At 36.5% G+C, this 23,504-nt stretch overlaps 2 protein-coding genes and 1 long non-coding RNA gene across 4 annotated transcripts in view; 1 reads left to right on the top strand and 2 right to left on the bottom strand.

Moving 5' to 3' along the window:
* Positions 1 to 114: 114 nt before the first annotated feature.
* Positions 115 to 8,526, bottom strand: LOC127517247 (zinc-alpha-2-glycoprotein-like). 2 transcript variants are annotated; one of them, XM_051902604.1, is made up of 8 exons: positions 8,317 to 8,526; positions 6,065 to 6,322; positions 5,548 to 5,823; positions 1,839 to 2,129; positions 1,443 to 1,565; positions 1,269 to 1,313; positions 1,147 to 1,172; positions 115 to 695 (listed from the first exon to the last, which is right to left on the bottom strand). In XM_051902604.1, exons 1-7 carry the CDS (start codon positions 8,405 to 8,407, stop codon positions 1,150 to 1,152), a joined length of 1,107 nt encoding a protein of 368 aa, XP_051758564.1. In that variant the 5' UTR covers positions 8,408 to 8,526; the 3' UTR covers positions 115 to 695; positions 1,147 to 1,149. The 2 variants fall into 2 exon arrangements, with proteins under 2 accessions (XP_051758564.1, XP_051758563.1); XM_051902603.1 differs by having other exon boundaries at positions 115 to 1,172.
* Positions 115 to 23,504, bottom strand: part of LOC127517251 (major histocompatibility complex class I-related gene protein-like) — a 163,815-nt gene continuing 140,425 nt past the window's right edge. Inside the window, exon 8 of the mRNA XM_051902609.1 lies at positions 115 to 646. The gene's annotated coding sequence lies outside the window, so the exon portion shown is untranslated. The remainder of the gene's footprint in view (positions 647 to 23,504) is intronic.
* Positions 16,900 to 22,182, top strand: LOC127517267 (uncharacterized). The gene is made up of 2 exons (XR_007931228.1): positions 16,900 to 17,435; positions 21,230 to 22,182. It is a non-coding gene; the product is annotated as an uncharacterized LOC127517267 (long non-coding RNA).

Here is a 23,504-nt window from a genome sequence, read left to right as displayed (position 1 = left end):
TTTCTTAGACGTGATAGGAAAACGTAGGATTTAACACGAACATTTAGAAAACGAAAGTTACCATCGCTTTAGCTTTCAACATTATCAGTGATAAAAGGAAAGATTCTCAAAACCTTTAAAGCAGGCAGAGTTATTTATTAAGTTACATGTTTAAATATACAGACAGTAGAATGGAACAACATACTGTATAAAAAACTTAGTAGTAGTAACAAATAATGCACTGCTGTGCAGAAGAAGCCGTAAAAGCCTTTCTTCTAGATCAACAGTTACCTTTCCTTCTTGTACCCTAAGCAAAGCATTGGTTTACATGAGTGGAATACCAACACCAAAACCAACTCACAGGAAACCAAAAGATATGGCAAATGGACAGTGATCAAGAGGGGGAGAAATACATTAACATATTCTCCTTAATGCATGTTTAAGCAATACCTAGATTGTACATTAGGATACCTCTATTAAGTACATTACCATTCAGTTCAGTTTATAAGCTGTCAGATGAGACCAAACATGACATAGTTACATGTTAGAAAACACTAGTAGATAAATAGTATGTAGTTGAAAGCATATATGTCATGTGAAGCAAATGGTACAGATGTGTCATTGAAGTGTAAACGACTCTGTCTCTCCAGACAGAACCATCCTGTGCCTGGAATGTCCCAACAGTCCTCAATCAGCATTTTGATGAATCCCTCGCACTAGATAGGCATTAGCATACTGTGATGATGAAGGCCATTGTGCCACGTTTAATTCACATGTATACCTTTAAAAGGATTTCTGAAGTATAGGGCAGTAAAGAGTTCTACCCATATTCGCTATATGTCTTTGAATGGTCATTTTCATGTTTGCAGCAAATGCCATTCTCCAGTAGATATCACAGTTTTCTAAAGGTTCTGCATGTACAGCAGAATAATAAAACACAGATCACATTGGACCAGCAAAACAACAACGAAAAACAGGCTTAATTTTTATATTGCATATACTGTACACTATCTGTTATTGTATTGTAAATATATTACATTCCTTTGTCGTTTTAATCAAATATCTCTTGATTGTCATTATCATAACAAAACTTGATTGTATCGCTGAGAAAATGCTAAGGCTTTTTAATTTTAAGTTTGAATTTAATATAGGCCTATTTAGACTCACTTTTCATGTTTCATCTTGCGTGGAAGCTGAAATAAAAAAAAAATGGTTGTCATGTCCAATATTAACCTTAAAATGAACATATTGGTGAATTCATATTACTTCATTAAACATAGAGTACTTACATGGGGTAAGGGAGTAATCACTCTTTGACGTCTCAGAGCCTCGTCCTGAATAACAATGGCACAGTTAAACAAAGATCACTAGAAACATGAAACTGCATGGGGTGAACTTTAAAAGAGTATCTAAAGGAACTGATATTTGGTTTCTTTTCCTAATTGAGTTTACAAAACATTTACCAGCGGAACCTTTCTTCTTCCTCAATATGAGTGCAGTTATGATGAGAACAGCCACAAACATTAACACCAGCACAATGACAGCTACATACAGACTAATGGATCCTGGGTCAGATTCATCCACATCTGAAATGAATTAAAAAAAAAAAAAATAATAATAATAATAATAATAATTTAAAATATTATCAACAACAGTGAGATAAAGAACTGGAAAAGAAAGTTAAATAAAGTTAATAAAAAATTTTGTTATTCATTGTAATATTCTAATAGTACTGATGATTTTTCTAAGGCTTGATATACATAATTTTATTGTATTGTATAGAACGATAATAAAGTATCATGAATCTAATGTCTAATTTGTTGTTCAGCTTTGTTTGTTGGATATTTGTTTTTCTTTACCAAACGTAATGTCCAGTTTGTTGTCCAGATTGAGGTGCTTCATTGTACAGTTGTAATTATGTTCCTCACGTAGTTCTTCTGCGCTGATCATCAAACTCTTCCTCATCTGGTAAGTTCCGTCTCCGTTGGGAAGAATCTCTCCTCCTGTGATCTGATCATCATCCACAGGCTGACCATCTCTGAACAGAGTCAGGTTAATGTGACGGGGGTAAAAACCAGTGGCCAGACAGCTGATCTTAAGTCCTTGAGAGTCTGTGAGTTTCTTCCTCATGAGTCTGACTCTGGGTTTCACTAGAGAGAAGGATGAGAAGTCTTACTGTTATTAAACTGTTGGGTTTATGGCATCAGTCAATAATTACACTGAAGTTAAAGGGATAGTTCACCCAAAATGAAAATTATTCCATGAATTACTCACCCTCAAGCCATCCTAGGTGTATATGAATATCTTCTTTCATACAAACACAATTGGAGATATATTTAAAAATATCCTTAGTCCTCCAAGGTTTATAATTGTTGTGAATGGGGGGCCAGTTTTAAAACAAACAAACAAACAAACAAAATGCATCCATCTATAATCAAAGTAATTCATTTGACTCCAGGGGGTTAATAAAGGCCTTTTGAGGGATGTGTTTTTGTAAGAAAAATATCCATATTTAAACCTTTACAAATTCAAATAACTAGCTTCCAGCGGACGACCGTACGCATACTGCGCAAGTCGATTTGGGTGGAAGAGCAACCTTTGACCCGATGCAATGACTAACTCAGAGGCGCAGTGGAGAGAGCAAAACAAAACACCAGTCACAAATTAGAAGTCTAAAACAAGAAATTTTAAAGAGAAATGTTGGAGGATTTCGATATAAGACAAGAGGAGCTTGAGTTTGTTGCACAGCCCTATTTGTTTGAACCACGAGAGGTGTCTAAGCTTACACTACTCCTACATCCTGCGTCATACATCGCGTCAGGGGTTACTCATTTGGTGCAAGTCGACTTGCGCGGTATATACGTACGGTCATCCACTGGAAGCTAGTTATTTGAATATATAGTTATAAATATGGATATTTTTCTTATTTTTCAAAAAATGCATCCCTTCGCTTCAAAGGGCCTTTATTAACCCTCTGGAGCCTTATGGGTTAATTTTATTATGGATGGATGCATTTTTTTTTTTTTTTAAATGTGGCCCCCCCCCATTCACAACCATTATAAACCTTGGAGGATTACACTGTGTCCTAACTACACGCGATGCAATAAGATTCCAGCGACGAGCAATTTGAGTGTCCACACTAGACGCGACGCGACAACGAGAAGCGATAAAATCGATCAAAAACCACAGCCAATCAGAAGAGAGTGTGAGCGGGCTCTCTCGGCAAGAGCACAGCAGACAAAATGAAATGGGCAAGTACATGTTAAAATTCATATACATTACACCATTTAAACATTGTTTAAAGAGTGACTGAACCAATCTTTGTCATAGAATACACTTGTTTGTTCGCATTGAATTGACAGTTTGAATGTTCTTGGGCAGTATTTTAATTAAATGGATTTAAAATATGTATTTAATTACTTTTGAGTATTTTGTAATTTGAATTTTCCTTAACAAAGAAAAAAATCAAATGTAATTTGCAATTAAATACTTTGAGAGAAAGTATTTTTTATTTAAAATACTAAAAATACATTCAAATATGTTATTTTATTCTCGCATACAATAACTTTCATCACCAGGCTTAAAGGTAGGGTAGGTCATTTTCGGAGAGGCTAGCAATAGTGAGCCAGCTTTGAAAGCATAAGATTCCACACTCCCTTCAGAGCGTCTCCAAAGCCACGCCTCCTTCAAAACACATTAACCGCGCACAGCAGGGAACAAAAGCGTCACGAGAGATGGCATTAAATTACCTCATGTCTCAAAGCACATAACATTACATTAATAATGAACATCAACAACTTAAAGAGCTCTGACCTGAGAGTACCACCTAACTGCTGCAGATTCATTTTGGCGTTGGTAGTGTTGCCACTGAAACGCATAAATTTGAGTCACGGACCGCTCCTAGTATAACGTCAAAGGTTGCCATCTCTGACTTTCAGTAGTTATGGCGTGAGCGCAGCATAAGCTCATTGTTTTGGTTCAGAAGGAACTGTAACGGTGCATTCACACGGGGAGTTGGCGTCAATGCTTGATGGAGGGCGTGTCTAAAGCTTGGTGCTGACGCGACCATCATAGTGATTTTCTGGTGTGGCATGAATGTAATTGGCTAGCATTTGCGCTAGGGTATTTGCATAAGGTGATCTGATTGGCTGACATTTGCGTTGGCGCTTGAAAAGTTGAGAAATTTTTTGGCTTGTTCGAGATTCATCGGTGCTGCGCAGACCTACGCAGTCTGTGTAGCGGCGATGCATCTCAAACAAGCCTTTTAACTTCTGCCACAAGCAACACGAGTGAAGCGACCCACAATTCAGTTCGGAAACGCATGATGTCACCCATTGAAAGTAAATGAGAAGCGTTAACGCCGATGCCCCGTGTGAATGCACCATAAAAGGCGGCTGCTGTTTCGGTTGCTGAGCTCGTGACCGACGTCTGTCTTACTTTGCATAGCAAGGTCAGATGCAGGTAAAGAAGCTGCTTTTGTGCTCAGAAAAACGCTTTAAGTTAAAGTATCTAGTAAAATATACTATCAGATATTATTCACTGAATGTCTTTATCGGACAGAAGATTAACGCAAATAGCTAGAACTTGTGAATTGACTTGCTAGCTAAAGCATGATGTGTGCTGTCTAGTGATACTCGGATTGCAGTTATATCCGCGGGCGCTGCAGATAATCCGTGTAGAGGTCAAGTAATAAAAAAAATAACATTGATTAATTAAAAACACAGTCAGTTGTGTCTTAAATTAATGTAACCATAAGTATATTCTGTCTGTGCGTTTGTTCTTAAAGTGACAGCAGCCTAATAAACCTGCTGCTGTCTGCCATTATTGTTAATCAAGCAACAAAAGGAAAAGACAAAATCACTCACTGCTCCTGACGGAATAACTTTAGTATCTTTATAAGGATCATCAATCTATATTTAATTGTTACAGTGAGCACTTCAAATGATTGCATGGAAATTTTGTTTGTATTTTCAAATGACAAATTACTTGTATTTGAATTAAATACATTTTTACAGCAGTACTTTATATTTTATTTAAATACATTTGATGAGTAAGTATTTGTAATTAAATACTTGTTGATGTGCCCATCTCTGCTTGTGTCCATTTTGTGCCCATTTATTTATTTTCAAGATCTGAGGTTAATTAGCCAGTGTTGTTTTCATTACAGCTAAAAAGCTGGGAACACAGAATGATATTCAAACTCACATTAGACGCTTTTAACATGAAATAAAGCACATAGACAGTACCTGATATTATCATTGCCATATTTTGTGTTGCTGTTTCAGCCACGACGCCGCGGAGAAACAGAAACCGTTTATAACATTGAATATTCGCGTGTAGCCGTTGCGGCTGGTTAGGACAAAAACTCAGATTAACATGGAAAAGATACCTTTTATCGCGTGTCGCAGCATCGCGTGGCATCGGGTTAGGACACGGTGTAAGGATATTTTTAAATATATCTCCGACTGTGTTCATCTGAAAGAAATGGATGCCTTGAGGGTGAGTAAATCATGGGATAATTTTCATTTTTGGGTGAACTATCCCCTTTAATCAGGTTGATTATCTCACCTTTTCTCATCACACTGTTCTTTTTCATGTGCAGGTACCTCCGCAAAGTTTTAATACAAATAGGTTGATAAATGTTTTCACACAGCAACTTCATATGAAGTCTTGTCATTTGGCCCCATGGCCTCCATGTTATTTTTGTCTCCATATCATGTTTTTCTGTGTCAAAGGTGTACTCTTCCATTTCTTGTCCATTGAAAGCATCCCATCTCTGAAGTAAACCTGGTTTATTATTGTTTAACAATTCACATCCAACAAGTCTCTGATGAACATGTACACCTTAAAATAAAAGGAAAGAAAATGTTCTTATATGACTTATTAGACATAGCACAATACAGACTGTGGTCAATTGAAAATGAATATACTTTTTATCATTACTGTCTCTAGCACATGTGGTTTTCTTGCTTATACGTAAAATGCTTTTTAGGAAAAAACTAAATATGATGTGTACAAACACATAAGCTACATTTGTTATCAAATATTTTTGTGTGGTATAATCAATTTGTTGGCCAGCACTCACCATCTGTGTGATTTAGGTGCTCCTTAAAATGAACTGCCCGATCTTTCATGTCGTTATACATTTCAAAAAATACAATATCAGCGTCACTTTTCTCTTCATTATCATATTTTGAATCACTTTCACTGCGATGTAAAATACTCCATGTGACCGAGTCATAATATCCTATTTGCACATCGTCCAACATCACCACAACACTGAACTCTGGAAATGATGTCTGCCCAACTATATATGTTGCAAAAGCCATCAGTGAGTGCGAGCCTGTGGATACACAAGAAGTCTTATAATTTACAAATGTCAATTATTGGATGATTTGTTCATAATTGCATTCAATACAAGGGTTACAGGTTTTCACTGTAGCATTTTTTACAGTCTTTTACAGTTAAAATTACAATTTTTTTATTTATTTATTTATTTTTTTTACAGTGTATTGTCCCTATGTGAATTGGTTATTTTCTAGAAATCTGTTATAATAACCACCTGCATGACTTTATATGGGTATTGAAATAAATTATGTATGTATCAAGGGCGTTTCCTCCGAGGAGGCAAGGGAGGCAGTGCCTCCTCAAAAAAAAAAAAAAAAAAAAAAAAAAAAAAATAGGACGTGAAAATAATCCATATTACATATAAAACAATACAAATATTACAAATTATGACATTAAAAAGAGCGCAAGTCACTCGTATTTCTTAAGGAACAACAGCGACACCCGCAGGTAAAGTTACACAGGAGTCATGCCTCCCTTTGCTCTCATAGAAAACCATAGAAAACCGTCAGACCCCCGGCCTGCGGTGGGTTTTGTGGGGGGTAATTGAGAATGAATGGGGGAAAGTCACGTGAGAGGAGGCAATATCTCCATCGCGCTATGATTGGATGTAATTGGTTATGATTGGATATGATTGGTTTGTGCGATAAATCCCGCCTCTTGTTGACGGGCACGTTCCGCGCATCAGTTTTAATGAACAAATGATGGCGTCCATGGGAAGACTAATTAAAAAGTAAGTAAACAGATCACCCAGTTAGATATCACTGCTTTATGTCACGTCAAAATCAAACTTGAAATGGACTGAAAACACGATGACTGCGGGGGTTTTTAGTGCAATCAGCTTGGTGAAATTAAAAATATAATTCATGTGTGCACATGAATTTACATTGATTCATAAATAAATAAAAAAATTGCCTCCTCATTTCAGAACAGCACTGGTATGTATGTAAGTTAAAAGATGTTCTAGTATGTAACTTTATATGTAGGCCTAATCTCCATGCACTGCCCTGAATACTATTTTATGTATTGCAACATTAAGTTAGTTAAAATAAATTTGTGACTATATTAGGCCTACTATTAGTTGAGTCTCACTTGGTTAAAATAGGCACTTTGAATAATTTCTTTTAGAATACTATTATAATGTAAACAGTTGTCCATATAGGCCTACACAAGGCTTCTGTCATGTCTTGTTTTGTTCTTGTGTCATGTTCATGCTTTATGTTTTATTTTCAAGTTCAGGTTCATGTTTTCATTGCTATGTTTTGCCATGTGTTCCCTGATGTCATGTTTCCCATGTCTTCATTTGATCATGTCATGTGCTTCATTGTTCTCATGTGTTATGTTTTCATTGGTTGAGTGTGCACAGATGTTTCTTGTCTAGTGATTAGTCCTTGTGCATTATGCTGCATTCACGCCACCGCATTCTTGTTCTTGGTCAAGTATTGAATGTAGGTCAGTGTTACCATTATGGTAAGTTTGTTAATGTTCGCCCAACCAAACACAACCCAGCCCAGCCCAGCCAAACCCAGCCCAGCCTAGCCATGTCTTTTTGTTTCTTTTGTATAATGTTGTTTTAAAATCCATGTTTGTTTTAAATAAACTGCACTTGAGTTCTTTTGCAAACTTGCCTCCAGTGGATTTAAGTAAAAGAATGCTTGAACAGTTACAGAATCAACAAATTAACTCATGTTCGGCACCTGACAGCTCCACTTAACAACAGTTCTATTGCTACGTTAATCCCTTGTAAAATAAATTTTATTTTAGCTAACAGTCTTAGCACACAAATTCATTTACTCGTATAACCTATAGGCTAGGCTACTCCAAAGTGTCTTACGTTCTTTCACTTTAATGGAGGTGCTAACGTTAGTTTAATTAAGCATCGTTCTGACATATATAGTGTTTCGTTAATTTCAGTGTTCAAGTCTACTGTTTATTTTTATAACAGTAGATTCCAAAATAAATAAATAAAATAAAGATAACCATCCTTCTTACCTGCTTTGGCGACTGAAAAGCATGTCAACAGATACACAAAAATAAAACAAATACAGTAAATTAATCCCCTTTTTCCAAACAAGTGTTTCATATTTTCATTTCATGCACTTCCGACTTCTTATAAGAGTTAGGCTCTATTCGTTTGTCACTTCTTGATTTATTTCCCCAAGCCAGTTTGGCGAAAACCCCGCCCTACAGCTGAAAAATTTAGACAAATCATGAAATGTCAGCATGAAACGCTTTTCCTCCCTATTCAGATGTAGGCTGTGCTAGTATGGCAAGCCGTTTTAGCATTAAATACTAGTCATAATTATGGAAAGCTGTTTTAGAATTTAAAACTATGGTTTGACTATCCATATATTTTGGATAGGTACAATTGTATTTTGACTACTCATAATTATAATTTGACTAGTCAGAATGATAATTAGTGATATCTGCAATTATAATTGCACTAGGAAGAAATCTGATTTCAGTATCTATAAATACTTTGACTAGTCAAAACTCCATTTAAGATATCAGTAATGTTTTCCTTTCGGAATAGAGGTCAGCATTCCCGCGGGACCCGATAAGATTTCTTGCTGCGCAGGATTAAATTTTGAATGAAAGGCGGATTGTGGTCGGTAACTATAGTGTACTTTAGGCGGGAGCGGGCGGTCTGACAATAACCCGGTCGCTTCCGAGATGCTTTGACATCAGCGCATCTGTGCTTGAACTTGAAGTGAACAAAACTTTCTGCAGTGGTGGCGTTCACACAGTCACCAGTTCCCTGTCCTGAGAAACCTGGCAAGATATGTTCTTTGCATTAGAGGTCTGCGCGAGTGCACCTTCAGAGAACATTCAACCTTTGTGATCAGATTTTGGAGGAGAGACGTTCTGAAATGGTCATCAGTCAGCATCATTCTGTTCTTGCGTGGATGTTAAAAAAGATTTCATTTTGCAGTATAGCTAGTAAGCCAACAGTTTTTGTTTATAATTTTGGCTTAGCCTATAGTTTTGAGGGACATGTTGTAGGCTATTTAATTTAGCCTATTTTTCTCTGTGATATTTAGCCTATTATTCTTTGTGACATTTTTTTTCTCTGACATTTTTAGGGTGTTGACAGCATCATAGACAAATAACAAATACAAATCTTGTATAGGCCTATGCAACATTTTATATTTGTTATCCCCAATCACTTTCTTTAGGGGAAGTTTAAACGCAAGATTCTGGAAACGATCTTTAGCGGGACCCGTCAGGTCGGGAAGAAAATCACTATATGCGGATAGCGGGTGAACACAGTGAATTTTGAGCGGGAGCGGGTGCCTGCAGAATAGAACCATTGTGGGAGCGGGACGAAAAAAACAGTCCCGCGCAGACCTCTATTTCGGAATGACCTATGCTGCAGAACACTTCCAGAATAGAATAGCTACAGAGGTCACTGAAGGGCTGAAAGGCACGGTGTGTCACATTGATGATGTTCTGGTGTGGGGGAGAACAAAGGAGGAGCATGACATTCGTCTGTATGCAGTGCTGGAGAAAATGCAAAAGGCAGGCATGACCCTCAATGTTGAGAAATGCGAGTTGTCAAAGCAGAAAGTACACTTTTTAGGGCACATTATCTCTGCTGATGGCATTAGTCCTGACTCAATGAAAAGAGCAGCCATCAGGGATATGACAGAGCCTTCAAATGTGAGTGAACTGCAGAGCTTTCTGGGGATGGTAAATCAGCTTGGGAAGTTTATTCCCCAACTGGTGGACAAAGACAAAGCTCTTCGTGACCTGTTTTCAAAAAAGAACTGTTGGATTTGGGGCGTTGAACAAGCCAAGGCATTTCAAGCTATGAAAGACGTACTGTCGTCCCCTCCTGTTCTAGCCATCTATGACTCAAACAGAGACTGTATGATGTATTTTTGCCCAACCCTGATACTACATCGTTTTGAGTCGCTTCAGTGGTTTCGTGTGTACACAGATATTTCTTGAGACGAGGAAAAAAAAAGATTGGATAGGGAAAGCTCTGGCTTCGTGTGGACGTAGCCATAGAATACACCATAATGATTTCTGTTGTTTACACAGTATTATACTGTTTTTTTTCAACAGTTTCTTGCTGTATAAGCTGTATACAGTATGTTACTGTAGATTTTGTTGTTTTCACTGTATTATATTGTATTCTCAACAGTTCCATACTGTGTACACGGTTGACAGTATGTTACTGTAGATTTTCAATGCATTCCGGGAAATTATCAGTTACTGTAAATCTAAATACAGCAGTGCAAATTGACAGCGAAAAACGACACACAAAATTTTGCAGGTAAAATTGCTATTCTTAAAAAAAAAAAATTCAGGAATGGGTGCCATGCATTAACACTCTTAATTTCTGTCAGTGGGGGGTGCATTAGAGCGCATTTGAAAGAGATTTTCTTTTGTCATGTCAGTGCATTGTGTCTGTCTTCTCTGCCGACCTGGAAACGTGCTTCACCTGGTCCTCTTTCATTTTCTCTTGTTCTTTTTGACTTTCATTTCTGTGTGGCTACCTGAGGCGCATGCATCTGCTGTAATGAAGATGTGACAGATGCAGCATACTGATAACAGGAGGAGCAATAGTTAAGCAGTGGTGACAAGGTTAAAGACTGTCTCACTATTTTTAAACTGTCCAGCCTTCACAGACCATAGATAGCCAGCTGTTACTTACAACATATACAAATTGCAAAGTTAAAGGGATAGTTCACCCAAACATGAACTCTGTCATCATTTACATTTACTCAACCTCATGTCAAGTGTAATTTTTTGCTGTTGTTGTTGTTCTTCTATTGTTTTCTGCAGAATAGAGAAAATTATTTGGAAAGACGTGAGGGGGAGTAAACTATCTCTGATAAAATGCCATCCTTTCTATAATCACAAAGTAAACAGCTGGTCATAAACGTAACGTAATTACTGTGTTTATCCAATTAATTTGTCTAATGTATTTGAATTGACAAAAAAAAAAAAAAAAAGTTATTTCAACTTTTGGAAGTTAAACTAAGATCCATAAGACAAAAAAATAGCTGTTTTTCCACCATCTTTTGCATATTTGAACCCTTTACAACAGTGACTGAATGATTTTGAGATCCATCTTTTCACACTGAGGGCAACTGAGGACTCAAACACAACTATTAAAAAAGGTTCAAACATTCACTGATGCTTCAGAAGGAAACACGATACATTAAGAGTTGGGGGGTGAAAACTTTTGAACAGGGACTTTTGAAGGGTCAGGTCCAAATTTTTCTTATTTCGCTTGAATATCATTTGTTTTCATTTAGTACTGCCCTTCGGAAGCAATAGAACATACTTGCATGTTTCCCGGAAGACAAATTAAATACAATTTACCTTGATCTTCAAATTCCAAATGTTTTCACCCCCCATCTATTAATGCATCATGTTTCCTTCTGGAGGATCAGTTAATGTTTGAAACTTTTTTATAAGTTGTGTTTGAGTTTTGAAAAGAGGGATCTCAAAATCATTTAGTCACTGCTGTAAAGGGTTCAAATATGCAAAAAATGCTGGAAAACTGAAGAATCTGCAGGACCTGGAGGATTTTTCTGAAGAACAGAGCTCAGTTTAACTGCTCAGAACAAACAAGAGACTCATGAACAACCACAAAACAAAAAAACAGGCGTAGATCATCCAGGTAACCACAGACAGTATTAAGAATCAGTGGTTCATATACTTATGAATGGGGTTATTTTAATAAATTCAGCTATTTTTTTTGTCTTGTGGATTATATGTAAACATCTTTTATGTAAAATATCTTACTCAGGACAGTACTAAATAAAAAATAACATGCATTTTGTATTATCTCCCTTATTTTGTTAAAATTATTAACATTTTCACAGATTCTGCAAGTGGTTCACATACTTTTTCTTGTAACTGTATATAAATAATCAGCATAGGCCTACATTTTTCAGTGTACGCTCAACGTGACCCCTTTCTGTTGGCAGTGCATGGGAATTTTTGCTGGCCTTCGTTGTTTCGCAGGGTTAAATATCATTTTAAATTAAATAAAGAGTATAGGAAATCTGTAAATTAATTCACCTGCATTAATGACTGTCAAGAATGACAACATACAGAAACATGAGCATTTTCTCAATTAATTCAAAACAGATGTTGTGTACTTACAATGTTCTTTGTTCTTTATCTTCCATTGTTACTTAGCAGCCCCTCAAAGTTCATTTGGCACATTCTCAGCAGGGAAGGCAGTGGAAGATATGACGTGTTAGATATGACGAGTTATTGACTGTTTTTATGCTCTTTTGTTCTTTGTTCTTTGAGACTTTTGATAAAACTAAATACAATTGACTTTGCTGATAAGTTTAATAATTGGGTAATTTTTTATATAGGCCTATATTTTTTAAGTTTATTACAGAGTAAAATGTCTGTTTCATTGTCTGTTTAACTGTTTAATTCATGTAACACATGTTAGGTCTATAAGTACACTTTATAACATTAAATTCACTTGCAGCATTTATTGCGCTGTTTAGCAGCATTTTTAGAGAGTTTGAGTGTTTTGCTCACTACTTGCCCAGGGCACAGCAGTGTGCACCGCAAGAATCTGTGAGAAGAGAGAAAGAAAAGGAAAGAGAGGTAAAGAGGTGAAGAAGAGAAAGATAGAGGTAGAGAAAGAGAGGAATTAAGTATCAAACAAAAAGAGGCAGATGAAAAAATGCAGTAATTAAGTTAAAAAGATAGAAAGAGTAAATGTCAGAGTGAAAGTGAGGAGGGAGAAAATTAGCATCTGAACAAAAGAAAGACTGAAAAAGAAAGACGTTGGCTGTCTAGAAAAGATAGGAATGTGATCTGAAGGCAGAGAAGATGAAAACTCAATTCCACATCTTGTGGAGGTCAAACCTCTACCAATACCAGCAGCCAGATCTTCCTTCTTGAAGCCAACAGATGCAGAATTATAAATTCCACTTTTGTTGTTGTTGTTGTTGTTTTTTTTTTTTTTTTTTTTTTTTTTTTCAAACAGTCAGCATAGGGCACTTTTCTGTTCTTCTGCTCTTCTTCCACAAAATGTGTCCAGAAATAGGCAGGAAGAACTTGGGAAGTAACACTGACCTGCATAGCTGATCGTACCTTTCCGTTCTTTTGTTTGTGGAGGTAACACAGTTATTACATTGACAGACTTTACACATAGGAACAACAATTAAGTAAACAGAATGGAAAGGAATAAGAAAAATATATCACAAAGAATAAGCAGCACACCAGAAATATGATTTAAAAACTGATACAGCTCTGGGATTTTAATCACATAAACATCTTTCCATGCATCAAAATGCAATGCCATTCTCAGAAGAAATATTACAATTTTCTAAAATGTAATGTAATGTAATGTATAGTACCACCTTGAACCAACAAGAAAAACAGTAATGCAGCAGGAGATAATATTTTTAACACTGTGTTTCCCTGAAAATAATTGCACACATTAAACCGTTCGTCAACCAATCAGATTCAAGCATTCAAGCATTGGACATAATGGTGTATTAGAGGTAAAAAAAAATGATATAAATACTGTTCGGTTTCTCGCACAAACCAATCGTTTCATTTCTTAGGACATCAATGTGTCGTCACGAGCCGCAGGGTTTAATTTGGATTTGTTTTTTTGACTCTTATAGATGGAGTTACCATTGACAAGCATTATACGACTGACAAACTGCAACGGTTGGAGTTAAAAATCATCATTTGTGTTCTACTGAAGAAACAAAGTCACCTACATCTTGGATGCCCTGGGGGTAAGCAGATAAACATCAAATTTTCATTTTTGGGTGAACTATCCCTTTAAGCCTTTTTGGGTATGATGTGACAAGCTTTGCACATCTGCATTTGGCGATTTCCTGCCATTCTTCTCTGCAGATCCTCTCAAGCCCTCTCAGGTTAGATGGGGAATGTCGGACAGACATTTTTAGGGTTCTCCACAGATGTTCGATTGGGTTCAGCCCAGGCTCTGGCTGGGCCATTCAAGAACATTCACAGAGTTGTCCATAAGCCACTCTTGCATTGTCTTAGCTGTGTGTTTGTCCTGTTGGAAGGTGAACCTTTTGCCCTGTCTGAGGATCTGAGTAATTCAGACTAGGTTTTCATTAAGCATATCTCTTTTGCTGTGTTGAGCTTTCCTTCTAGCCCTTTCTCCATCGATTGCTCAGTTTGGCCAGGAGGCCAGCTCTAGGAAGAGTCCCTGTTGTTCCAAACTTCTTCCATTAAGGATTATGGAGGCTACATGCTTCTGTGAACTTTCAATACAGCAGAATTTTTTGTAGTTATCTACAGATGTGTGATACAATCCTATCTTCTATCCTGAGCTCTACAGGCAGTTATTTTGACCTCATGATTTTGTTTTTGCTCTGATATGCATTTTCAGCCGTTTGACCTTTCATGAGAGGTGTGTGCTTTTCTAAATCATTTAATTTTCAAGTCCATTTAATTAAATTTGCCACAGGTTAACTACACTCGAAGTCTGAAACAAGCGAAATTGGAATACTGCTGAGCTAAATTTCAAGTGCATGATACGTTGACAGATCTTTTTTTTGTCGCCACCTACTGTTGAAATTATGTAATTGAAACAATTTTTATTTCAAGTGTCAAGTTACTTTCAAAAGGTGCTTTTCTCTATTTTGACTACTACCGTAGACATCAGTGTTTATATCTGAACTATTAACTTTTATTCCAGTACTTCTGTGATTAATGTTTGTAACACAAAAATAATGACAGTGTGTGTGAAAAGACTGTTTGTAAAGTGTGTTTCATACCTATACATGTTCTCTCTGGGTCAACGGCAGTGCCAATGCAGATGTGAATCTTTTGCTCTTTGTTATTAAATTGGGGTTAACTTGTATTTTTCTTTTTTCACCTTTCAGACCTGATGCCGCTTAAAGAGGAGAGACAAGAACTGGAGGAGAAACAATGGTACAAGAAACATGATTTCATAACTGAAGAAAAACTTAGCTCACAGACTGAAAAGTCTTTCTCACAAAAAAGAGGTGAGGAGGCAAGAAGATCTAAAAGATCTTTCACCTGTCAACAGTGTGTGGAATCTTGTTCACTACAGCACAAAACCTTAAAATCCACATGAGAGTTCATACTGGAGAGAAGCCTTTCACATGTGATCAGTGTGGAAAAAGTTACACACGAAACAATACCTTAAAGGATCACATGAGGATTCACACTGGAGAAAGACCTTTCAAATGTGATCAGTGCGTAAAGAGTTTCATACGTAAAGACACCTTTAATTTACACATGAGAATTCACTCAAGAGAGAACCGTTTAATATATATATGGAGCGAGTTTCAAAGACACAGAACGCCTTAACAAGCACAGGATAATTCACTCTGGAGAGAAGCCCTTCAAATGCCACCAATGTGGAAAGGGGTTCAAATTAAAAAAGCATCTAAAGAGACACATGAGATGTCACACTGCGGAAAAGCTTATAAGTGCCATCAATGTGGAAAGTGGTTAAAACATGAAGGGTCCCTTCATTACCACATGAAACTTCACACTGGAGAGAAGCCTTTCACCTGTTCACAGTGTAGAAAGAGTTGCATACATAAAGGACACCTTAATTGTCACATGAAAATTCACGAAAGAGGGAACAATTTAAAATGTCAACAGTGTGAAAAGAGTTTTATAGAGAAGAAACATCTAACAAGGCATGTAAAGATTCACAGAAGAGAGAAGCCTTTCATGTGCCATCACTGTGGAAGAACTTGTACAGGCAAAGCAAACCTTAAAGTTCACATGAGACTTCACATTGGAGAGAGACCTTACACGTGTCTTCATTGTGAGAAGAGTTTTTCTTATTCAACACGGCTGAAAATTCACATGCAAACTCATTCTGGACAGAAATCGCAATGTTCTGAATGTGGCAAGAGGTTAAAAAAAAAACAATTTCAAAAATCATCTGCGCATTCACTCTGGACTAATGCCATTTATAATTGCAATCAGTGTAATAAAAAATTTATTTTGCCTTCACACTTTGAGATACACCTGAAAAGTCACGCAGATGAGAAATCCTGTTTGTGTTCTCTGTGTGGACAGACTTTTAAATGGCTCTGCAATTTAAGATCACATCTGAGATTATATGTCCTCGTGAAACCTATTACCAGAGCAAGCTACTTGAAATGAAAGCAACATCTATACTTGAGAAAAACCTGACAATGTTTTACATAGTAACAAGTGACTTATGTGGCGTTCACGTGATGGTGCCTTAATGTTTTTTTAAAGTTGCTGCTCTTTGTCTCTTGTCCCAACTCGCTATGATAAGCCTATAATTTTAAATAAAGTTAAAGTAAACAAGAATGTCCTACTTTTTTGTGTGTGAAGCTACTCATAATGTACTTTTTTCCAGTGTGCTGACTTTTCTTTGCTTATTTTCTTTGAATTAAGAGGGAAAATGTGAATTTTAGCATTTGAGTCAGCGACTTTTCAAAAGTTGCTAAAAGTTGCCAAATAAAAATTAAAAAATTTTTTTTTTTCTTTGCGCTTTCTGTTAGACAGGATGTGGACGGGACTTTTATTTTGGTCTGGTGTTATGACATCATATGGCTGCACCGCTCTCTGGTTAAACAAAGGTTTGAGTTTTGAATTAGTTGACGTGTTTAAATCGATACAAATCGTTCAATCTACTCATAGTTTTTACAAGTAATGTGAAATGAATGGATATTATGTGAGGTGCCTTGTGACGCTTTAAAGTTAAGTTTTCAGTTGATAGTTGCAGTTTTCTCACATTCATTTTCTAAATCGTGACTTCAGAAATTATTTAATCATATTACACCCATTTTATTATATTTTTGTGCCTGAAAACTCAACTATTAAACGTTACATGAACTGATAGTCTTGCTCGTAAAACGCTATTTTATTATTGTTAACTGTTTGTGACTAAAGTACCTTTATACGTTAGTAGCAAATCAGGTTTGTATTTATATATCTTTCTATTAATTGTTTTCTTCATTTTAAACTTGGAAAATGTCCAAACATACAGGAACAAGAAACTCTTGATGAAACAACTGAGATCAACACTGTTTTCAATATGGCGTTTATTAAAGAAGAGACTGGAGACATGAGAATTTCAGAATCATTCAGAGTGAAACATGAAGATACTGAGGAACAAACAGGTTGGTTTTCAAATGTGAACAGAGAACTTATTTTTTTCTTCATTAAAATGCTGACATTTAAGTAAATAAATTATAATTTTGAAAAGCCATGCAAATTGACATGAAAGAATCTGAACATATGAAGAATATGAAGAATCCATTCATATATGAGTGCCACAATTAAAGCTGATTAGCTAAAAATATTTATAATTGTCTTAATGTCATTATCACCAAATCTGTTATCATGTCAAAAGCACCAGATCATTCACCATAATAGTTACTGTGGAATATGAGGTTAAATCCATGCTTTTTAAGAGATAAGTGTACATTTACAAGATGTAGAGCACTTGGTGTTGTTACGATACCAAAGTTTAGGTAGTCAATACCAGTTTCAGTATATAGCAAAAACTTTTAGAACTATTCAATGGTATAATTATTTTATTTATCTATTGTAAAATGAAATTAATACATAAGTTATCATAAGTAAGTAATGCATTAAAGGGATAATTCACCCTCAAATGAAAATTAATTACTAAATTACATAAATTACTCACCATGGTGTTGTTCTAATGCCATATGCCGTTCTTTCTTTTATAGACCACAAAAGGAGAGTTTAAAAAAAAAAAAAGTCCTGCTCCCGCTCATCCATATAATGGCAGTGAATAGCGACCAGCATCAAGCTTTTTAAAAAAAGAATGATCCCATGCTGCGACATGTCGTATATTCCAAGTGTTCTGGGGGTATATGATATTAAATTTAAAGTATTAGTTAACGAAAATCCCGACTTCGGCCTTTGGTGCACGTTCGTGTGTCTCTATTAGTGCCGCAGTTCACTCCATCAAAAAAAGCACACAAGTTGTAAAACAAAAATGTGACATGACATACAGCACCTAGAAGTCCCAAAAAGTATCCGTGTACTTTCTTCAGTGAGTTAAATATCTCCGGAACGGAACTGTGTTTGTGTGATAACAGTCAGAAGAATGACAGTTGACAGATGTGAACAAGATAACTTCTTGTTACGACAGACAAAACGGATATATTCACCTCAGAGAAGAAGGTATATAGATTGTATTTTGTGTCGCATTTTTGTTAATCTTAATTTCTCGCAACTTCTGTGCTTTTTCTGGGCAAGACGAAGTAAACTGTGGTGCTAATAGAGTCTCAAGAATGCACACGTTACATATTCGTGCACAGAACACAGATGCAAATTTTTTTAATTTGGTCAACATATTGATTTTCCAATTCATGTACAAACACTGGAATTTGAATGATCTACTGGTATCAACATTGCTGCCTTAAAAGGCTCTGACATAGGTATCTCTGATCAAAAACTGATTGAATTTTCTTGTAATTTTTATATTCCAAAGTCTGATGTAAAATCCTTGATATATTATTATGATTGGAAGTTGGTTGATCCTCTGTCATTCTCTACTGCAATCAGTGACTCCCCCTTTCTGCCTGTTTCTATCTTTCCATTGCAGAAGACATTCTTAATGTCTATGATGAAATTATTTCTACTTTTTTGAATGAATATTCTCCCTTAAAATCTATATATGTTCCATCCACTCGCACTTATTCTTGGTTCAACGCTGAGCTTAGGGCAATGAAAACCAAGGGCCGCTGTCTAGAAAGGCTTTATAAGAAAACTCACCTTTCTGTTCACTCCTTGGCATATACTGAACATATTCAGCAGTATAGGGTAACTCTTAATGCTGCTTGATCATCTTATTTTTCTGCATTCATTAATAAGTCCAAAAAAATGCCTAGAACATTATTTACTATGGTTAAAAAATGAACTCAGCCACCCGTACAGTCTCCTGAGGGTTCTGATCAAACATTTGATGCTTTCCTGAACGTTTTTCAGAGTAAAACACTTAATACATATCAACACCTTTCCTCTGTTTTCACTAATGAACCTCTCTCTTTATGCCTTACTCGTAGCCTACCTAGTTTTGACTCTATTGTCCCCACAGTGGTTGAAGATATAATCAGGCTGTCCAATCCCTCTACTAGTCCTCTTGTTCCTGCACCTACCTCTTTGCTGAAAAATTGCTTGACTGCTTTGTCACTACCCATCATTTATTTCATTAATATATCAATGACTTCTGGAACTGTACCATCTAAGCTTAAGATTACTGCGGTCACCCCTGTTCTTTAAAAGCATGGTCTTGATCCTTCATCTTTAAGTAGCTATAGACCTATTTCAAACCTCCTGTTTTCTCTCTAAGATATTAGAAAAAGTTGTTGCTACAGGCCTATTTAACAGCACATAACCTCTCTATGAGCCTTTCCAGTCTGGCTTTTGTCTGTTACACAGTACTGAAACAGCCCTGGTTAAGGTTCTTTATGATCTCCTCCTAGCTTCTGATTCTGGCGCTCTTAGCACTCTCCTTCTGTTAGAACTCTACTCAGCTTTTGACACTGTTAGTCATGAGATTCTCCTGATATGGCTTTCAGCAATTGGAATAACTGGTACAGCCTTTGACTGGTTTTCCTCCTATTTGACAGGAAGGCAACAATTTGTCGTTTACCAGAAGCACAAATCATCCTCCCAAATCCATCAGTTCTGGTGTACCTCATGGTTCTGTCTTGGGCCCTCTTCTTTTCACTATTTATATGTTACCAATTGGACAAATAATCAAACTCTATGGGTTTAACTTCCACTGTTATGCTGATGACATACGGATTTATTTTAGCATTCCTCCCACCTTAGTGATTCCTCCACCTACATTAACAACTTGTATCAAGAATCTCAAGCTTAGGCTGGAGGCAAACCACCTTAAATTTAACTCTGGTAAATTAGAGATAATACTGATTGGGTCTAAATCTGTGTCTAAACTATCTGGCCAACTGATAGATTTGGATAGTGACTTGATAATGCCCTCTATGACTGTTCGAAATATTTGTTCTTCTTGATTCCACTCTTTCATTTAATGATCACATTGGTAAAGTGGTAAAGACAGCTTTTTTTCCACGTACATAATATCTCGTTTTTGATCCTCTCTTAGTCAGCAAGATGCTGAAACTATTATACATGCTTTTGTCACATCTCAGCTAGATTACTGTAACTCACTTCTTTATTGCCTTTCAACTAAAAATATCAAGAGATTACAAAATGTTCAAAACTCTGCCGCCCACTTGATCACTCTCACAAGAACGAATAAGCACATTACTCCAATCCTCTATCACCTTCACTGGCTTCTAACTCATATAGCTCTTCATAACCTTGGTCCTTCATATTTATTTGACTGACTTCTGCCTTACGCTCCTGTTCTTTCCTTAAGATCTTCTAGTGCGGGATTGCTAGTCACTCCTAAGTTTAGTATGGTAACTATGGGTGCAAGGTCTTTTAGTGTTGTGGAATGCTCTTCAACATCCGTCAAGCATCCTCCCTTCTTTCCTTCAAAAACCTCTTAAAAACACAAATTTTCTCTAAATATTATTCTTCAGCTCCTGATCTGTAAATTGTACCTTGTTATGGATATGTTATTTGTTTGTATTACTCAGTCCTGTTTGAATCCCTCTTTGTTTGTGTCTCTAACCTGTCTTTGTAAGTGACTTGTGTATATTCTGTATACTACACTTCAGCCATCGGTATGCGTATTGTGCTTTGTTATTGATGTTTCTTTGGCTCTGTTCCTTAAACCTACCTTTGTAAAGTGACCTTGGGTGTTTTAAAGGCACTATATAAATAAAATGTATTATTATTATTATTATTATTATTAACCTTTAGCATGTTGAGTACAAATATTTGTTTGATGTCTGTTGCTTTATGAAATTGGGGTTAACTTGTATTTTCTTTTTTCACCATTCAGACCTGATGCCGCTTAAAGAAGTGAGTCAAAGATCTAAAAGATCTTTGACCTGTCAACAGTGTGGAAAATCGTTCACTACAGCACAAAACCTTAGAATTCACATGAGAGTTCATACTGGAGAGAAGCCTTTCACATGTGATCAGTGTGGAAAAAGTTACACACAAAACAATGCCTTAAAGGATCACATGAGGATTCACACTGGAGAAAGACCTTTCTCGTGTGGTGAGTGTGGAAAGCATTTTATGCGTAAAATCTGCCTTGATTTCCACATGAGGATTCACTCAAGAGCGAAACGTTTTATATGTCATCAGTGTGGACAGAGTTTCACGGCTTTGAAACGCCTTAACATTCACATGATAATTCACTCCAGAAAGAAGCCCTTTAAATGTTACCAATGTGAAAAGGTGTTCAAATTTAAAAAAGAGCTGAAGAGACACTTGGAGCAGTGTTTTATGTGCCATCAGTGTGGAAAGTGTTTAGAAGATGAAGAATCCCTTAATAACCATATGGAACTTCACAATGGAGAAAAGCCTTTCACTTGTCCCCAGTGTGGAAAGAGTTTCATACATAAAAGATACTTCAATGCTCACATGAGAATTCACAAAAGAGAGAACGATTTGAAATGTGATCAATTTGGAGAGATTTTTACAAAAAATAAACTTCTTAAAATGCATAAAAATACTCACCCCGAAGAGCAGCATTTCCCTTGTCCTGAGTGTGAAATGAGTTTCACATCTAAAGGAAACCTTAAGACTCACAGGAGGATTCACACTGGACAGAAAGCTTATTCCTGGGAAGATTTTCATACATAAAGAACACCTTAATTGTAACATGAAAATTCAGAAAAGAGGAAATGATTTAAAGCTCGGGACACTTGCGGGTTGGTTGGGGGTAGATAAGAGATAAATCATTGTGTTGATTTTAATAAAGACACTGAACCTGGTAAAACACAACGAACTTGTGTTACTCTTTTACTTTTGTTTTCAACAACAATGTAAATCTCTTCAGGGAAAACCAATCAAGGAAAACATGCCTAGAGCAACTCATAGTGGTCATTATATGTTATTAACAGAAATTATTTTGATGTGTTCTCCAACATAATGATGGAAATATTAACCTGTGCAAACTAGCTTAATTTTTCATCAGACACTAATTTGCAGACTATCAAGCAGCAATGGAGGCAAAACAGATCAGAGAGAAATTTCAAAAAGGAGAATTGAAGAACTAAAGGAAAGAAAAGTACAGTACAGTGTGGGAGGGTTTTACTGAAATAGTTAACCAGGATGGATTAAGTGCTGGTATGTGATATGTAACACTGTGAAGTGCTGTATATGACAATAAACTAATGATATCTAGCCTTGCCTGTGCTGAACATATTTAATTTCTAGTTTGTTTGTGTTCAGGAAGTTGCAGTGACGGCTTTTAGTATGAATATGTTAGTCTTACTGTTATCTATGAGCTAGTGTGTTCCAAAACAATGACAATTTGCTTTTAGAAGATATAAGCATTCAAAACTTACAGTCTCTCACTTCCACCAATATGGATTAACGATTTTGATGACATCACCCTGCACTTCAGCTTCTCATCAGATTTTCTGTCCAATCAAATGCACTCTAGAATCTAAAGCTTCCCACCCCTTATAAATAGACGCTGAAGCTGCGGCTAAAATCGGTCACTTGTTTACACATTTACTATTTTCTATATGGTCAATGGCACATAGTGCACATATAGGGGATAGGGAACGATTAAGAGAGTGTATGCTTTCCCCTGGGGCTAATGAAGTCTGGTTTCATGTTAATGTCACACGAACCGCCACAGCGTCCACACAGTCTGCTCCGGTCCAGAGTCACGATGACACAGAGTGAATCATATGTGCGAGACGGCGCATACCAGAAAAAGTATCCGACCTATTTGAATTCTGCACAGCTTGCTATATTTTAAACCGATATGGAGGAGATTAGGAGGAGAAGTGGTTAGATTAAGAGGAAACTGCGGCTTTACCAAGCCCAATGGCTCTGGCCGAGCTGTGATATAAACGAAACGCTATTGGGGGAGGAGCTATTCGATATGTCCCACCCTATCTTCCTGTTTCAGTGGAAATTGCGTCAACACATTGAATAATGTTGCGTGTTTCAAGGCACTTCAGTGGGCCTTTAAGTTTGAAGAAGTAAAGCCATATGCTTAACACTGTGAATTTGAATAATTGTAACGTGATGATCAGGTGTGGATATCTAAATCAGAGAAAATCATAGGGTCGGTTGAGTGGCTTATTTTT

The sequence above is a fragment of the Ctenopharyngodon idella genome, chromosome 8 (genome assembly GCF_019924925.1).
Source record: "Ctenopharyngodon idella isolate HZGC_01 chromosome 8, HZGC01, whole genome shotgun sequence".
In the NCBI taxonomy this organism is placed as follows: domain Eukaryota; kingdom Metazoa; phylum Chordata; class Actinopteri; order Cypriniformes; family Xenocyprididae; genus Ctenopharyngodon; species Ctenopharyngodon idella.
The sequence above is the reverse complement of the archived record's forward strand: the minus strand, read 5'-3'. Positions and strand labels throughout refer to the sequence as shown.

What these genes read in the sequence shown, in the direction of transcription:
- LOC127517247 (XM_051902603.1), bottom strand. Translation starts at nt 8,407, where the DNA reads ATGAAACACTTGTTTGGAAAAAGGGGATTAATTTACTGTATTTGTTTT. An exon ending in GCACCTAAATCACACAGATG is followed by an intron (nt 5,824 to 6,064) that starts GTGAGTGCTGGC and finishes TTTTATTTTAAG; the next exon opens with GTGTACATGTTCATCAGAGA. An exon ending in CAAACTGGACATTACGTTTG is followed by an intron (nt 1,566 to 1,838) that starts GTAAAGAAAAAC and finishes AATTCATTTCAG; the next exon opens with ATGTGGATGAATCTGACCCA.